The 16,066-nt window shown below is 38.5% G+C and overlaps 1 protein-coding gene across 1 annotated transcript in view; it reads right to left on the bottom strand.

The window, feature by feature from the left end:
• The window catches only part of ctnna2 (catenin (cadherin-associated protein), alpha 2), a 331,385-nt gene that overhangs the window by 38,482 nt on the left and 276,837 nt on the right, over positions 1–16,066 (bottom strand). The window contains exon 10 of the mRNA XM_085161672.1: positions 126–218. Coding sequence (XP_085017798.1) covers positions 126–218 — 93 coding nt within the window. The remainder of the gene's footprint in view (positions 1–125; positions 219–16,066) is intronic.

The raw sequence follows: 16,066 nt of genomic DNA, 5'->3' as shown, positions 1-16,066 counted from the left end.
CAATCTGCGCTAACTTGCTAACTGAGATTTGCAACGTTGATTCGGTTATGGGGTTAACGTCGTTTTAACAAAATTAACAATGACAGCACTAATTTTATGTGATGTAGGTGTTTTAAAATCCTCACCTGTGGACACAGGCTGTCGATCTGGGTGGCGGCCATTCGTACCAACTTCACGCCCTCTTCATTGTTGGAGATGGAGCATGCCAAGTTGGCCACCTGAATAAAACAAACACAAAAAAGAGACCTAGCTGTTTTAATCTTGAAACTGTTAGCATTGAGGAAAACAAAAAGAAAAAATGTTGTGCCTCTATCAAGCGGTCATGCTCCAAAAAGGATATCTTCATCTTTTTCAAGACTTTTGCTGCAGCAAATATTTCGGCGTGCTGGCCATAAATTCCTCTCTAAACCAGTTTCAATTTAAGTTTGAGGGCCACAAGTGACGAAACATTTTATTGTGTAGTTGAAGGTAGAATTCAACAGTCTGAATTAAAGCAACCAAGTTCCAAAATTATACTCCAGTACAAGCCAGTACAGTCTATTCTTTGTGTACAAAACTCCCTGCCTGTGTATTCTCTCCACAGCACAGCAAGGCATCAGTGAGAAACGAGGGGGGATTTTGTATTAAAAATACTGTAATTGTGATAAAATCCCACTTGATTGGTGTAATTGTGACTCATACTTGGTGTGTTGTAAAGTTAGAAAGCAATTTTGAACAACAAGAGGACAGAAGATTTTATTCTCTATTATCTGCAAATGAAAAGTAAGGGTTTGTGTTTCATTGTCCATATGTTCATGAGTGTTTACCTATCATTTAATATGCAAATCTGGGTTATCTTTGTATCATTATTTGTCCAACTGAAACATTTGTGTTTGTACTGTACATTAATTACTTAGGTATGCCTGGTAAACTGCTTGTTAATACCAATCTCTAATAAGTCCTGTCCCAGGAGCTCAATGTGTTTAGTCATTTAGACATGGTAAAGACAACCTGCAGGCTGGACCTACTGAAGTTCAAACCAAGCATCTGAATTGGGAAGGTGATTTAGTTGACTTTGAACATGGCATGGTTGTTACTGCCAGACAGGCTTGTCTGAGTATTTCAGAAACTGCTGAGATCCTCTGCTGGGATTTTCCCGCACGACCATCTCTAGGGTTTACAGAAAATGATCCAAAAAAGAGAAAATATCCAGTGAGCGGCAGTTTGGAGGATGGCCAGACTGGTTTCAGCTCATAGGAAGCCACCGGTGACTCAAATAACCCAAGGTATTCTAAAAAGCATTGCTCAATGCACCACAGGTCAAACCTTGAAGTAGATGGGCTACAGCTGCTGAAAACCACACCGGGTGCCATTCCTGTAAGCAAAGACGAGGAAACTGAGACTTTAGTTTCCACAGGCTCACAGAAGATTGGAAAAATGTTGACTGGACTGACAAGTCTCAATTTCTGCTGCAGCTTTTGGATGACAGGGTCAGAATTTGGTGTAAACAATATGACTGCATGGATACGTCCTCCTATGTATCAATGGTTCAAGGCTACTGGAGGAGTAATGGTCTGAGTGATATTTTCTGGGAACACCCTGTGCCTCTTAGTACCAAATAAGCATAATTTAAATGCCACAGCCTACTAGAGTATTGTTGCTGACCATGTCCATCCCTTTATGACCGCTGTGTACCCACTCTCCTGATGGCTGCTTCCAGCAGGATAAATGTGCCCTGTCACAAATATCAAATCATTTCAAACTGGTTTCCTGAATGTGACAATGAGTCCACTGCACTTAAATGGCAGTCACCAGATCTCAATGCAACAGAGCATCTTCTGGGATGTGGTGGAACAGGAGATTCTCATCATGTATGAAGAGCCATAACATCTGCAGCAGATGTGTGACGCTATCACATCAATATGGACCAAAATGTCTGAGGACCTTGTTGAATCTCTGCCTTGAAAAATTAAGACACATCTGAAGGCAAAAAGTGGCAAAAGGCAGGCACAACAGAGTAGCATTACCCGTCTTATTTTTAACTGCAGTAATTAGCTGGTATCAGATCAGATTACAGGGCTTTCATTTTCATTTTTCATTAGACAGGTGGTGCACATAAATTTGTAAATGAGCAGCAGGTGACATAAAGCAGATGTTTTTGTGTGTGGACATTTTCTTATGGAAAATAATGGCACAGACGTCTAAAGTATTACAGTAACATAACTATTTAAGGCATGCACATCAGGTAGGTCTGTGAGAGAGTAGAGTACTGCTGCACCGGCTGAACATAGATAATAATATTAATTCAGATCTGAATGGCCAAGCTTATCAAATATGTATATGCAATTAGGATTTCAGGTATAAAGCATGACTGGCATGCCTAAATAATCACGGGGCCTGGTGGTGGTGGAGAGAGGTGTTTTATTATATAATTATGTTGCCAGATGGTTTTTATGTATGACACACCCTTAGGTTGATTTATGTCTTTCTTTATATCAAGGCACAGTTTCTTGATAACATGCTTTCAGCTTGAATCCTTTATGGGAGACACATTGAGACACTTATCCAAGTTAACTTTTAAAGACTTTGTTGTTAAAAAGCTTCACTTTAAAAACTAAATTAGAAAATCCCATGCCTCTCTAGTTTTTAAACTAATTATAAGAGCTTGACAACATTTCAAGATTTTATATTTTAGTGTCTGCGTGTGGTATTCCTATAAAATATCTGAAACCACCACAGCAATTTTTTGTCTTTATGGCTATGAGGAACAGGGGCACAGTTTGTGCTAGTCCCATGTGAAGTCATCCACAATATCACTGTCTCTCACTGTTAATTTTCATAACTTTAAACTGTTTAAAACCCAACACCATCTCTAAACAAATCACATTTCGGCATGAGCCCAGGCTTTGAAACTGAGCTAAACAGACACATGCCGGTTGGCAGTAAAAGGTGCCAGTCTGCATTAGCACTTCTAGTACTCACACGTCACTGTTTGAGGCAAATTGAGGTAAATCAAATTTGTGTTAGAGGACTCTTGCTTAGAGCTCTGTCTCTTTACTCATGACAGCAATGAGCACATTGATGGATTATAGGCCTTTATGCGAATCAGAGTGTGCATGTGTTTAAAGCGGTGTGTGTGTGTGTCGGGGGCGGGGCGGGGGGTGGGGGGGTGGGTGAGTGAGAGCCTTCACAGTGAAAGACGGTTTGCATATTTGAGAGCTACACAAATCACAAATTCAGTTACCTGTGTTACAGCTCTAGCTAAATTTGCATTACCTTTCTATATTTCTTATAATATTAAAATTTTTTTGAAAAATCAGTTTCTGTTTGCAAAGCACCTTTGAAATGTACAAGCTTATAAAAATACTTCAACTGATGTTAAAACGCCCTTAAGAGTTTCATTTTACTGCAGTAGACTAAAGCTATTCCCAGTTCCTGACTGAAAAATAAACACTTGCTATTGTGTTGGCAATTAAAATAATTTCTCTCATTAAACACATTAATATGAAAAATGAAATTGGAGTAAATGGACCTATTCCTCTCTGTCACATGATATTTTAGCTGTACAGTCGTACTTCTTAGTGCTTAACTTGTTTATCCAGTTAACTTAAAAATACACGGGAATGGGAATTTGTAAAACAGAATGCAAGGACATTAGTACTTGATTAAAACTATGTTTTACTGAAGTAGCATAAACTGATCATGCTGCTGTGACACTTGCAGAATGTGGTTTAGCATTATCACTGGTACCTATTTTGCATTATTACTTAATTCCAGAATTTTATTGGTTGACAGCATTGCAGGCTCAGTCTCGGGCGATCAGCTCATCATTGCAACTTCTTGCGATCAGTCGCCAAACTCTATAACTCAGCAACGCAGAAAAGGTTTTACTTAATTTTGTACATATATGTTTGATTTATCTTTGGATGGAGTTCTAACTGGTATTTGTGGATGCAGGGAACGCTGCGTTTGCTGACAATTGTTTTCAGAAGTGTTCTTGAGGCCATGATGTTATTTCCACTACAAAATTGTGTCTGCTTTTAATGCAGTGCTGTCTGAGGGCCCGAAGATCACAGCTATTCAGCACTGGTTATCTCCTCCAAACAGGCATTTTCTCTTTTAATGACATAATATTTTTGTAGATGATTCCTAAATTCTTTACAATTTTGCATCAGAAAATGAATTTTCTTAAGTACTTTAAATATTTAACCACACTTTCATCCACAGAGTGGTGAACCTCTCCCCACCTGCACTTCTGAAAGACTCAGCCTCTCTGGTATCCTCTTTTCATACTCAGTCATGTTACTAATTAACAAAATTTGTTGTGAAATGTTCCACCTGTCTGTTTGCTTTTGTGGCAATTAACAATTTATTGTCTTTTATTGCCACTCTTCTAAATTCAAAACGGAACAACAAATTCCAAATGGGGATTAAACTTATAAAGTTAAGATATGGCATTGTATTTTATACAGCCTTTCTGGAAACAGCAACATTTTTGCGGGCAAAGTGTTGACATGTCATTTGCTTTGTCTCTGCTAAGTAACAAGCTCTCAAGATATAAAACCACAGTGCAGCACCTTTCCCATTCAGAGCTTTTTGCAATTATAGTATAAATGCAGCACCTAACCAGCAGAAAGCAAGACTCTGCTCTCTGTCTTTATTTGCTTACATAGTTTCTTATCTCTTCTTCTACCCAGCTTTTTGAGTGCAGCGTTGGCCCTGTGTGTGGCAAAGGGGCAGAGGGCTTTCTAGAGGCTGGAAACATGCCTAACAAGCCCACTCCCACTCCCTCTTACCTAACACAGAGAGCCAGGTCAGGGCCAAAGCTACAAAATCCAGCCAAAACTGCTAATTGCAATTATCTAGGGAAGCACTTCTCCTTTGAGGATTGTTTTCCCCTATCAAGGAGGGAAAAACCAAGACAGAAGGTTTGAGACTACACCATGCAAGCCTAATGCTGATACGGTCAAGGATGTTGGAACAGAATAGGCAATTCAAAGAGGCTCGTGTGGGAGTGCACATGCCTGTGTGTGTGTGTGTGTGTGTGTGTAGGAGAGAGAAAGGGAGAAATAGAGAGGGAGAGATCCCCGCTGAATGCCCATTCTTCATTTTAGCCTCGAACAAAGAACTATCGATTTTGTCCTTTTGCCCTGCCCTGGATAATCACTTCAATTCTAATTTGATGAAGGTTTCCATGGCACTTGGAGAGATGGGCATTCTCATGTATGCTATCTAAATCACCTAAATGGAGCTCAGTAACTGGAAATAGATCTGATAGTGTTAATTTTTTTTCAAGTTTTTTTTAAACATGAGCTTGTGGCGGTGGACTTCAAATCTATCGCCACAAAGTGATGAGGGTAATACAATAAATAACATTTCAGCAGTCTCTCTTTATTACCGCACTGACTGCATACAGTGCACATAATCAGTCAGTCTTTGATTAATCTCATGAATATCCTCTGTTGTACCTCTTTATATAATGTACCTTTGAATCAATACCTTTTTTTATTCCCCTTTAAAAGAAAAATCTTTAGATTTTCTTGGTAGAGTAGATAGAAGGAGAAAAGTTAAAGAGCCCCAAAGCAGTTACACTACACAAATAACCCTTATAGTTACTTCTACTCTCAAGAACAACTAGCTGAGCTGCCAAGGCAAAACAGCTTTGCCTTGAGTCAAAGCAGGAAGGCTGCTTAGAAAAGAGAAAAATGTCTTTCAGTCACTGTATATGATGTAAGAAATACTTTTTTTTTCTGTTACATTCAACTATCTGGCTGGTAACTAGTTGCAGGGATGGTATTTTTTTTAAAAAGTGGGGGTCTATTAGTTCTGTTATATCCCTTTCACAGAACCACTGTAACCTCCCCCTGCCTTTTACTGCCTCTTTGATACTTATGCAGACACATAAACACCGACATACACTCATAGGCAGTAAATAAATCAGTCTGTCAACATAGATGGAATAGAACACACAACAGGGGAATACAAACTGCAGTGTGAAACAATTACAGGCCAGCTCTCACAGGAGAAATTCTATTTGTTATAGTCAGGAACTGCCAACTCCCAATAGTAAAGATTTTACATACTGTGTATGGACCAGAGGTGACATAAACGGGTTAAGGTGCATGACCCTAGATAACACAAGCTGCCAAGGTTGCATGAGGTTCAAGTCTACGGGGGACATAAAGCAGCAGGAGTTTACGACCTGCTGTGAATGACTACAAACCACGCCTCTGAAAATCAATCCCTATTAAAGAGTGAAGTGCATATTGCCTCCGGAAGAATGCCCACCGGGCTTGCAGCAACATCAAAACGAAAGCCAGAACTTGTGGAACATTAAACAAGAAAAGTGTGAAATAACAAGAACAAAAGGAATAGATTTTTTTTCCTGCAAGTTCGGCCTGATAATGACTGTGATGTCTGTTTAATGTTTGGATCTCGTTCCAGTTGAGCTGTTTCTCGATTGGCGGACATCTCCTGCAAAAGTAATTAGTTCCTAATAAGGAAGCAAAAAAAACAAAAAACAATACATACTTAATATTTAAAAAGTACATTTAAAAAAAAAAAACAGCAAAAGACTGGCAATGCCATTTGCTAGTCTGTATGAAGAGAATGCAGCATCATCTTTGCAGAACTTTGATTACAGGCTGCTGTTAAATTTCTACCTCTGTTACCTTATTTTCCCAACTCCCCATTCACCCTCGACTGAAAGAAAAAGTGGACCTAAATTGCGAGTGACTCTAATGCACTTAGGAGTTCTCTCTACACTTCCTAACTCAGAATGGAAATGAGTCTAAGTCAGTGTTTACCAAGACGGTTCCACTAATATGTGGCTGACTGGGATACAGTCTGCTCCACAGTCTCTCTACACACACTTTATTCAACATACCAATGTAGCCAGCCGGCAAAGATGCAGACACACACGACAGCACATGAGCGCATGAGTATCTCTTATTAAATTTTTTGTCATAGAAGTTCTCCTTAACTGTAGGCTTCACTCACTCGAGAGCCATCGGGAATGACACTAGGCTTAAGGATGGGAGATTTATACTGAGCATGCAAGATTACAATACTGATAAATCACATGAAAACAATATAAAGAAATATAAAGATGCCTTTCTGTAACGCAAACATTACAATCAAATGATCGATATAAAAAGTAAAAAACTAGATACATTTTATATTAAAATAAAAGTAATTTCTGTAAAAAAAATGCTCTAATTTCTATGTATTGCTGCAAGAACTGCCCCTCGTTGGCTCATGTTCTGTGCTCCTAAACTGTAACTAACCAAGGTTAAGGCATCCAAAATGACGCCTTGATAGGAACATAGAAGTTCAGTGACCTTGTTCTGTGCGGTCAATGAATCCTTAACAAATCTGCTACTAGGTCAGCTCTAGCAATTGTACACATCTCCTTTGAGCCAACCTTTACAACATGAACACGTGTATGCGAGTCAGACTGAAGTGGAGACGTACACTGGGGCTACAGCGGAAGTCACGAGGCTTGTAGTACACTGATTATACTAATATACTATGACTTTCTTTGACTGAAAAAAAGGCTTCCACATTAATTACCCTGTAATGTGTTTAATGCGGTTCCTCGGCGTGTTAAGTGATTAAGCTCGTCTTTTGACAGCACTAATTTTAATTGAGTCCTGCAGTGTTCAGTTTCCGTCCTCTGTTTGCATTTATCGAGACGAGCATTTGGAGTAAAAGACCTTGCATTAATGTTTTGGTATTCCCATTTCATGGTCAACACCGCCTGCAGTGTGTATAGATCAAGTACTCATAAGGGTTTTATAAGAAAAACAAACATTTAAAAATTCTTGGCTTGTTCTTTACAATGCTAAGAAACCACAAGTTTGCTGAAACAAAATTCTTTACTAGAAAGGTTCAAAAACCTCAATACTTCCCGAAAATAAGGCAAAAATAAAACCATCAAATAAAGTATGGCTTTTAACAATTTTATGAAAAGCTCATATGTTCTCCCAGTGTGTCTTTCATGTTTCAGCTCTAAATCTCAAAGGCTTTGTTAGTCTCCGTGGAGTAAACGGAACAAATGAATGTTAATGTATCTCTTAATCTTTTTTTTTTTAAAGTGGATTTGTATGGTGTGCCATCTAAAAGTCTTAGATCTAATGATAATATATATATATAACATTTAAAACCAGATGACATTTGTGTTGAATAATCATTCAGTCTCCTTTGTGAATAAGCTCCCAGCCACACTGAAGCAATACCAGCTCTCACTGCGACTTTCATATAGTCAGACTTGCAAACCGTATTTATATTTTTATCTTTTATAAAATGTGGCTAAATGTTAGAAATCCTATTTATCATGGATTTTTTAAGCATTTCTGTGATTCTGAAATGTTTTTAGAACTCTCAGAAGTCTGTGTTTAACATAAATCAAAGTTTTTGTTGACTTAACGTTAGAAGTTGAGTATGAAAATGCCCCAATATGCAACTCCCAAGTGCCTGATTTTGACCTGAACTTATGAAGAAGCAAAATCAAATGTTAGTTATAATATATATCCTTGAAACCTCCAGGAAACAGAGTAGCCTTCAGAATCACATCACAGTCTCCTTGACAACCGTGACTGAGTTTGCATGAAAGGCTGACAGTGTGATTTACAGTGGTCGTTTCTCCGGAGCCACAGCCGGGGCTTGTGTATTCCTGCTAATGCTATGGCTCGCTTCTCGATAAATATGATAATTTGCTGCAGGCTCCTGGGGATGTGAACCAGCACTGCTAGCAGGGTGAGGTTAGAACTGACATGAGACAACAGCAGGGGTGGATGACAACACAGTAAGCACAGACACATGCACATGGTATGTGTGTACACACTCAGACTAGTGGAAAACAGAATACAGGCATCTGATGCAACACAAAAGAAGATGCTAACAGTCTGTTTGAAGCACTCTGTACGCTGCTTGTTTGATCCTTTATAAAATGCCAAGGACGACTGGCTTCCTCAGTGACCAAATACAGAGGCTTCAAAACATGATTTATTTACATGGAAATTGTAATGCCTAAATGAAGAAGGCCATAAGACGAGAGAATGGGCACCCAGAGATAAATATCCACAATATAAAACTTTATTGAGCTCAACAAGGGACACAGATAGGTAATTGAAAGCAATATAAACAAATCAAATCATGTGTCTGCACATGCTGTAGATGAGTGCCTTACTGTATAGCTTCAGTCCTGGATATTGGATTATCTTGTTCACATTACTGTGAGTGACACAGCATTAAAGAAGGAAGGGAGAGGAGAACAAATGGCCGGCCCACTTTGCCCTCAGCAGGGGGCAACTACTCACACTTCTTGCTGGCAAAGGTGTCTTGCTGCTTTCCTGTGCTTAAGTCAGGGGGAGTAAGGGCTGGGTAGACCGATAGCTCTCGATTTTGCTTTGAGCATCCAGTGATGGGTTTTTGGGTGGTCGGTACCACCTATATAGTCAAAAAGCTTGTGTCTCCCAGGTAGTACATTAGTTTGTTCATCTAACAAAATCTTCTGCCTTTTGCTCCAGCTGGTACTGTAGCCACAGGGGTCAGCTTGCCTCTCTCACACAGGTCCTCTCCATCCGTCTCCCCTCCCGCCCAAAAAATACACAGCTAGGGCTGTTTCAACTGAACTATTGATTTCTCTTTGCTTTCCCTCTCTCTCCCACCCTCCCTTTCTGGGAGTGCTGGCCAAGCAGTTGGGTTTGGCACCAAAAACATAATTATGAAAATGGACCTCTGGGTTGTTTTAATCTGTCTGTACGTTCCACAGTCCCTCTGCAACAGAAGCCATTTAAAACTGTTTCAGCGGAATTGAAATGTTTAACCCACTTCACTGTAAAGAACAGTAAACTTACTCGTAGCACAACACTGGTCACTGTCTAAATCAGGTGTAACAGCTGCATTGCAACATTTAGCCAAAATTAGAAAGAAATAAACGTACGTATACTGTACTCACAGATGTCTAACTACCAAATCAACGTGGGATTGTATTGCTTGATAGTTTCTGTGACACAGCTATGACAAAATTCCTTGATGTAGACAGTAACTGCTGCTCTTTCCACAACCTGCAAGTGAGTGACATCTCCAAATTCAGGCTCATTCTCTAGACATTGACGTAGCATGCCTGCTGACTACAGTAGCTGCAGTCTGTAAATGGTTTTCTTGCCCAAAACGTCAGTGTCATGAGTCATCGGTTTTAGTATCAGGATCAGATTTGGCTACTAGATTAAACATCATAGATGTTGTCATTTTTATTACCTGAAACTTTAGTTAAAGCCCATGTTTGTGATATTTGAGAAGTTTGTGTGTAATCTACATAACCTTGGTCAAAGGCCTTTAATAGATCAGAGAATAGCATCCTATTTCATACAGAACTAGATTATCAGTTGATCCAATGGATCTATAACAACATATTCCAATCTCAGACAGCAAGACCTTGACATTTCTCCATATCACACCCCTCTGCCTTCTCACATCTATCTAAGGCACAAGAAAAACATGATTAGTCCTGTTGGATAATAGATGCACGCAGAGGGAAAGGTCAGCGGTTGTCAGTCCTTAATGCCTCAACCTTTAAACTGGGGGATGGGCAAAGGGAGATGAAATACAAAAAACATGAGCAGTGAGGACATGACTTGGTGACAATAATTACTCTATATCATGCACATGTAAAGCATGGCGGGGAAATGTAAATATCACAGCGCATGGGGCAGAAAAACCTGTGCTGCCAAAGAAAAAAAGACATACTGCTTTAGTGCTTAAATTAGAAACGTGTGTATGTATGTATCTATATATATATATATATATATATATATATATATATATATATATATATACACACACATATACAGACAGACAGACAGGGAGAAAAAAAGATGCATCAGACAGACTTGATTTGAGCTACAGTATGTGGTGTGTTAGGCAGTCTAAATGTGCCAGTGGAAATGTCACACTTATTCCTGTGCTTTTAAATTTATGCTTGTGTAATTTTCTCTCAGGTGAGAACAAAGAAGTGTGAAGATGTGAAAGGCCATGATGGCACTGGCTGTAAGGAGAATTAAGAGCACAATTAAATAGTCTACATAAAGATGGCCATTAGTCTTCCTTAACCTTTCAGGGTTTTAATAAATAACACATAGTGTAGAATGCAGTGTGTACTGAGGCTGGTGATATTTGAATAGTTTTATAAATAGTTTCTATTTCACAGTACACTGTATTTTTTTTTTTAGCAGTGATAAAGACCTGTCATGACGACAGAGGGTAAATCAGAAACTGATAAAAAACAACCTCTGGGAGTTTTCTTTTTCTAGAAGCCATTTTGTCTTAATGTAATTTCCTGGCCCTTAAATATTCTGGTCACATTTTCCGGGGGGGGATATCACAATGTCAACATTCATTTTTCATTTTATTCCCTAATGAAAAGAAGTTTTTGGAAAGAGGAGTGTTAGAGGAACTGCATATCTATGTTTGATTTACGTTTAATGTCTTGGCGGTTTTAAATTTAAAACTGTGACATCAGCAATTATTCGAAGAGAGGATGTTCACCAAAATAATAAATGAATCACAGGTCTGAGGACCAGTGGCCAGACAAAGTCAAATATGCAATCAGCACAACCCACTGATGCAATGACTTTAGCTAATTACTTAATTTAGGAGCAAGCATAATTTTTGCCCTGGATTGCCAATTAATGTGAACCCTGGAACCAAATCTGTTACAGGTACTTTTCTTACATAGCAATGGCAAACTATAAATTGTAAGTCCAATTTGTTTAGGATTGGTTTAATTAAGCTGTGGGAATTGAACACCGCTGCACCTATTGCTCCTTGGAGAGTAGCGTCTAGACATTAGCACAGTAAATATTGCTCGCCCACTATTCTTTCAACCTTGAAAATGCTCTTTCATATAAAGAACTCATTATAGCATGCTGCTGTCATCAACTACCTTTTAGAAATTGGTGCCTTATGATCAGCCGGGGTCCATCCAGTAACATTGCACTGCATTTTTTAGCCAGTGTATAACAAACAGCAGTAAGAGGGAGTCACCTAAAAGGGCATAATCTCACTGTTGCCACGTCACAATGTGATTGGACATTTGACTTAAAAATCATGCGTCTGTTTGGCTTTGCAGAAGAGCCACAGTAGAAACTTTACTACAAGGGAATAGTATTAACATGTGAACTAGTAAAGTTGTCATATGACTACTTGTTTTTTGTTTTTAAAGTTTTATATTCCTGTGAAATTATATTTTATTTATGGTTTAATTGTGAAGCAATGTGTTATACATTTATGTTATATGTAATGTGTTTGCCACTCACTTTTTGTATATTTGTCATACTTACATGTTACAGAACAATGTTTTCTACTAGACAAAGATAACCTGAGTATATACACACAGTTTGTAAATGACGATTTCAGGAAAAAAAACATCCAAATCTACCTGTTAATATGCGAAAAATCAAACTAAATTAATTCTACATAAAAGTGGACCAGAATTCCTCCACAGTGACGTAAAAAACACATTGTGAGTTATTGTTACTGCCTGAGTGGAGTTAAGGTGGCACAAAGTGTTATTAAGTTTAGGGGCCAGGTACATTTGGATAAACTTCTTCCCTTAAAAAATGAAATAATCATTTAAAAACTGCCTTTCGAATTTATTTGGGTTATCTTTGTTCATTATTAAAAGTTATTTGATGAGCCAATGTCTTGACTTACTTGACTTTTTCTCTCACAGCTCAGAACAAGCTCAGATGACCCTTCTGGCTATGACTCAATTGTCAAAGCACTACTGGTCAATTCAATATATTGGCACCATATTAAAGAAGCGACAGATAGACAGACAGATAGAAACACTGTTTACCCCTGACAAGATGAATAATTAATTTCCATCAACTTTTGCTTCTTATTTCCTTTGTGAGAAAACGAAGAGACGAGAATAGCATTCAGCAGCATTATCTTTGAATGTGCCTTAATTGCTGTTGGTCTCAGTGGGATGCAGCTTGTTTCAATTTTAACACCACAGCTCTCTTTAGAGTTCTTCGTCTGCCAGTCCAATCACTACAATATTTAGAATGACGTCTACAGCACCCCACAGAGAGAAGATGAACCTACAAGTGTCTAACTAAGGGGGACTAAGGAACTTTTGATAAACAATCATCATTCCAATAAAAGAACAAAAAAAACTGGAATTTGTTCAGTTTTCTCGCTGACTGCAAGGGGGAATAAGGACAAAATTCAACAACAAAAACTAACCCAAATAGCGAGTGTGTGTTAACTTCAGCTTTGTATGGTATTTTAAAATACTTGATACAGAAAAGGATTAACATTTAAAAAAAAATATCAAGAAAATTGCAGTATCTTGATTTATTTAAATGCCAAAAACGCAACTGAACGCTATGAATGATGACAGTAAGATGATGACTCAGTGCTGTCCAAACCCTCACGTGTTTGCCACAGAATAACCTTACTCCCTGTTTTACAGTGTAAAGGATAAGAAAACATGTAAACAGTCATTTCAGTTATAGCAATATATTCATTCATGCTAAACTATAATTGACTATGCTTGTCCGTAACCCTACAGCCTACAAATTGCTGTCAAATTGTTCACATTTCAAATGCAGTCACTTAAGAAATTATGAGCAATATCCTGTCCTGGTTTTCTATCATTAAACAATCAGGCATAGGATCATCCCACAGAACTATGGTTGAATGATTTTAGGAAAACAAGTAAATAGTCCAGTAAGTTTTAGATGTGAATCTACAACTCGAGGTAGAAGAAAAAAGAAGCCATAGCAACAACTCAAATTTAAGATCTTCACATGTAGCATCTGCTCAATTACTCATCCTGGATACAAGGAAATTTATAGCTGAAAACCTTTGCCACCTAGATGACACACTCGTCTCCAGGTAATTGGCTGAAAATGGTAAAGCAAAGAAGTTCTGAATTATTTGCCATAGTAACAGTTTTCTTCTTTCTCCTCTCAGCTAACACTGTTGTGCATCTTTAGTCTCCTCAGGTTTCCACTTTATTGCTTTTCCTCTTGCCAGAATTAATTCAATAGAACAAAATCCTAATTCCACACTGCATGAAGTGTGTTGATATAAATTTACATGCTACGGGCAAAGCTGTAAAGTTGCTCTTTTAGAGAATTTGGGCAGAGCCTCATTAAAGACAACAGTAATTACAGACAGCTTAATGTGTAATTAGGTGTTAATGACTGTACAAAAGACATGATGTAATTACAGTAAAATGGATTTGTCACTTTGTTTTGTCTGTTTATTTTAAATATATTAATATAAAATGTAAAGTGTAATTAAACAAAGTGAAGGGATGTTCTGCTAGAACGACATATTTATCTTACTTTTATTTTTTTCTAAAATTTCTAAGCGCTTTCAGAGAAAGTAAAACATAGATTAAAAATGTATATTTCTTTTAATGTCCGCTGAAGCCCACCGTGAGAATACTAGCAGCCCATTAGGATCACAAGAAACCATACCAAAAACATCACTGTAGATATATGAGATCAGCAGGAGGCGTGAGCAGAAGGGGGACAGTGCTAACTGCCATCATCATCCTCTGTTTGAGGCACATCCTCCTCTTCACTTTCTCCTCACCCTACCCCACCAAAAGTAAAACTCCCCTCTGGAGAGAGAAGGGATGGCTCCTTCTGCTCCATTAATCTAATGACAATGCCCCGTGACTAAGACCAGCTTAGCAGGCATTGCTCATCCCCATTGGCTCCTCTTTCACTTAGCATGCCATCTATGCATGAATGCAACGGGGGCAATGACAGCAAAGGAGGAGGAGAAAGAAAATAAAGAGAGACAGAGTAGAGACAAACAATGGCCAGATTATATTGCACTGGTGTCCATGGTTACCAAGGGATGTCACATAGCAGCACTGATAAAGGGTTTGATGAACTGTAGAAACTGGGAAACTGTCAAAACAAAGTTAAGAGAAGTCCGGTTATTTATCTCCCTAAATCACATCTATAATTATCAATGTAGTGGAATTATATATGGCCTCATGAGAAGTAGAAAACATTCCTATCAACTAATAATTCTGTAATGGATTTAAGGATGGATGAATGAAAAGATAAATAAATAGCTCCCAAACACTGACAGGATTTCTCGAGTCTGCAGGGCTATTGTTCACCTCGTCAGTCATGAAGCCATGCAGGCTACCCAGATGTCACGAGCACTGTCATTAGTCGGCTTGCACTGCTCGACAGCATTTAATGGGTCAAAATCTTGTCTTTTCTCAGTAACGCTAAACAAAACAGCTTTTTGTCATATTGCAATGACAGTGATTCCGATTCAAACCACTTCTTTGTTGCTACTGTAACAACTCATTAAATTCATGCAGTGTATTTGAGATTATTTACATAATTACAACTTTTCTGACAGCATGAATGCGCAAAACTGCGATCTAATGTGCCGCAGTGAACAGTCAACGGGTGCAGTCTACACAGAGCAACGAGTCACTAGCTAGTCACACTGCACCTACAGCATAGCTGTAGCACTGCCTCAACTGTAATTTATGCTTTAGAATACTATGATGCACATTTAGTTCAGATCTGTGTAGAAGGTAGTAGAAACATCCCCTTCCATCTGACACCTCTGGGAACGTCAGCGCTCTGTGGTGTATGTTTTGCTTGCTGATGTCCTCAAGGAGCACAGACTGTGTCTATGTTAGTCTAGCGTCTCATAGGAGAGATGTCCGCTTCAGCCAAACCTCTGGGGAAATAGCAACCAGAAGTTGGCTGTCAAATAGCAGAGCTGTTGGCCCAGAATAGCACAGGGTCAGTGTAGAAAAATAGGCCTCCCACACAACAAGAGCAGGCAAGGCTTCTTAACTACATGTGTGACACTAGTAAAGTTAAATGCCAAACATTCTAACTCACATTAAGAGTTAATGAAACAGAGCAAACCCGTGTTGCTCACTTGGTATTGGCTCACATTATGAGGCATTAACATATAATGGAAATTATAATTATCTGAAAGAAATAGGTAGAAAAAATGGTCAAAACCAGCGTTCTTGAAAAAAGAATGGCTGAAAAGCTGACATAACACTAGATTTTGTTTA

The sequence above is a fragment of the Neolamprologus multifasciatus genome, chromosome 6 (genome assembly GCF_963576455.1).
Source record: "Neolamprologus multifasciatus chromosome 6, fNeoMul1.2, whole genome shotgun sequence".
NCBI classification, from domain to species: domain Eukaryota; kingdom Metazoa; phylum Chordata; class Actinopteri; order Cichliformes; family Cichlidae; genus Neolamprologus; species Neolamprologus multifasciatus.
This window is presented reverse-complemented; position numbering and strand designations above follow the sequence as displayed.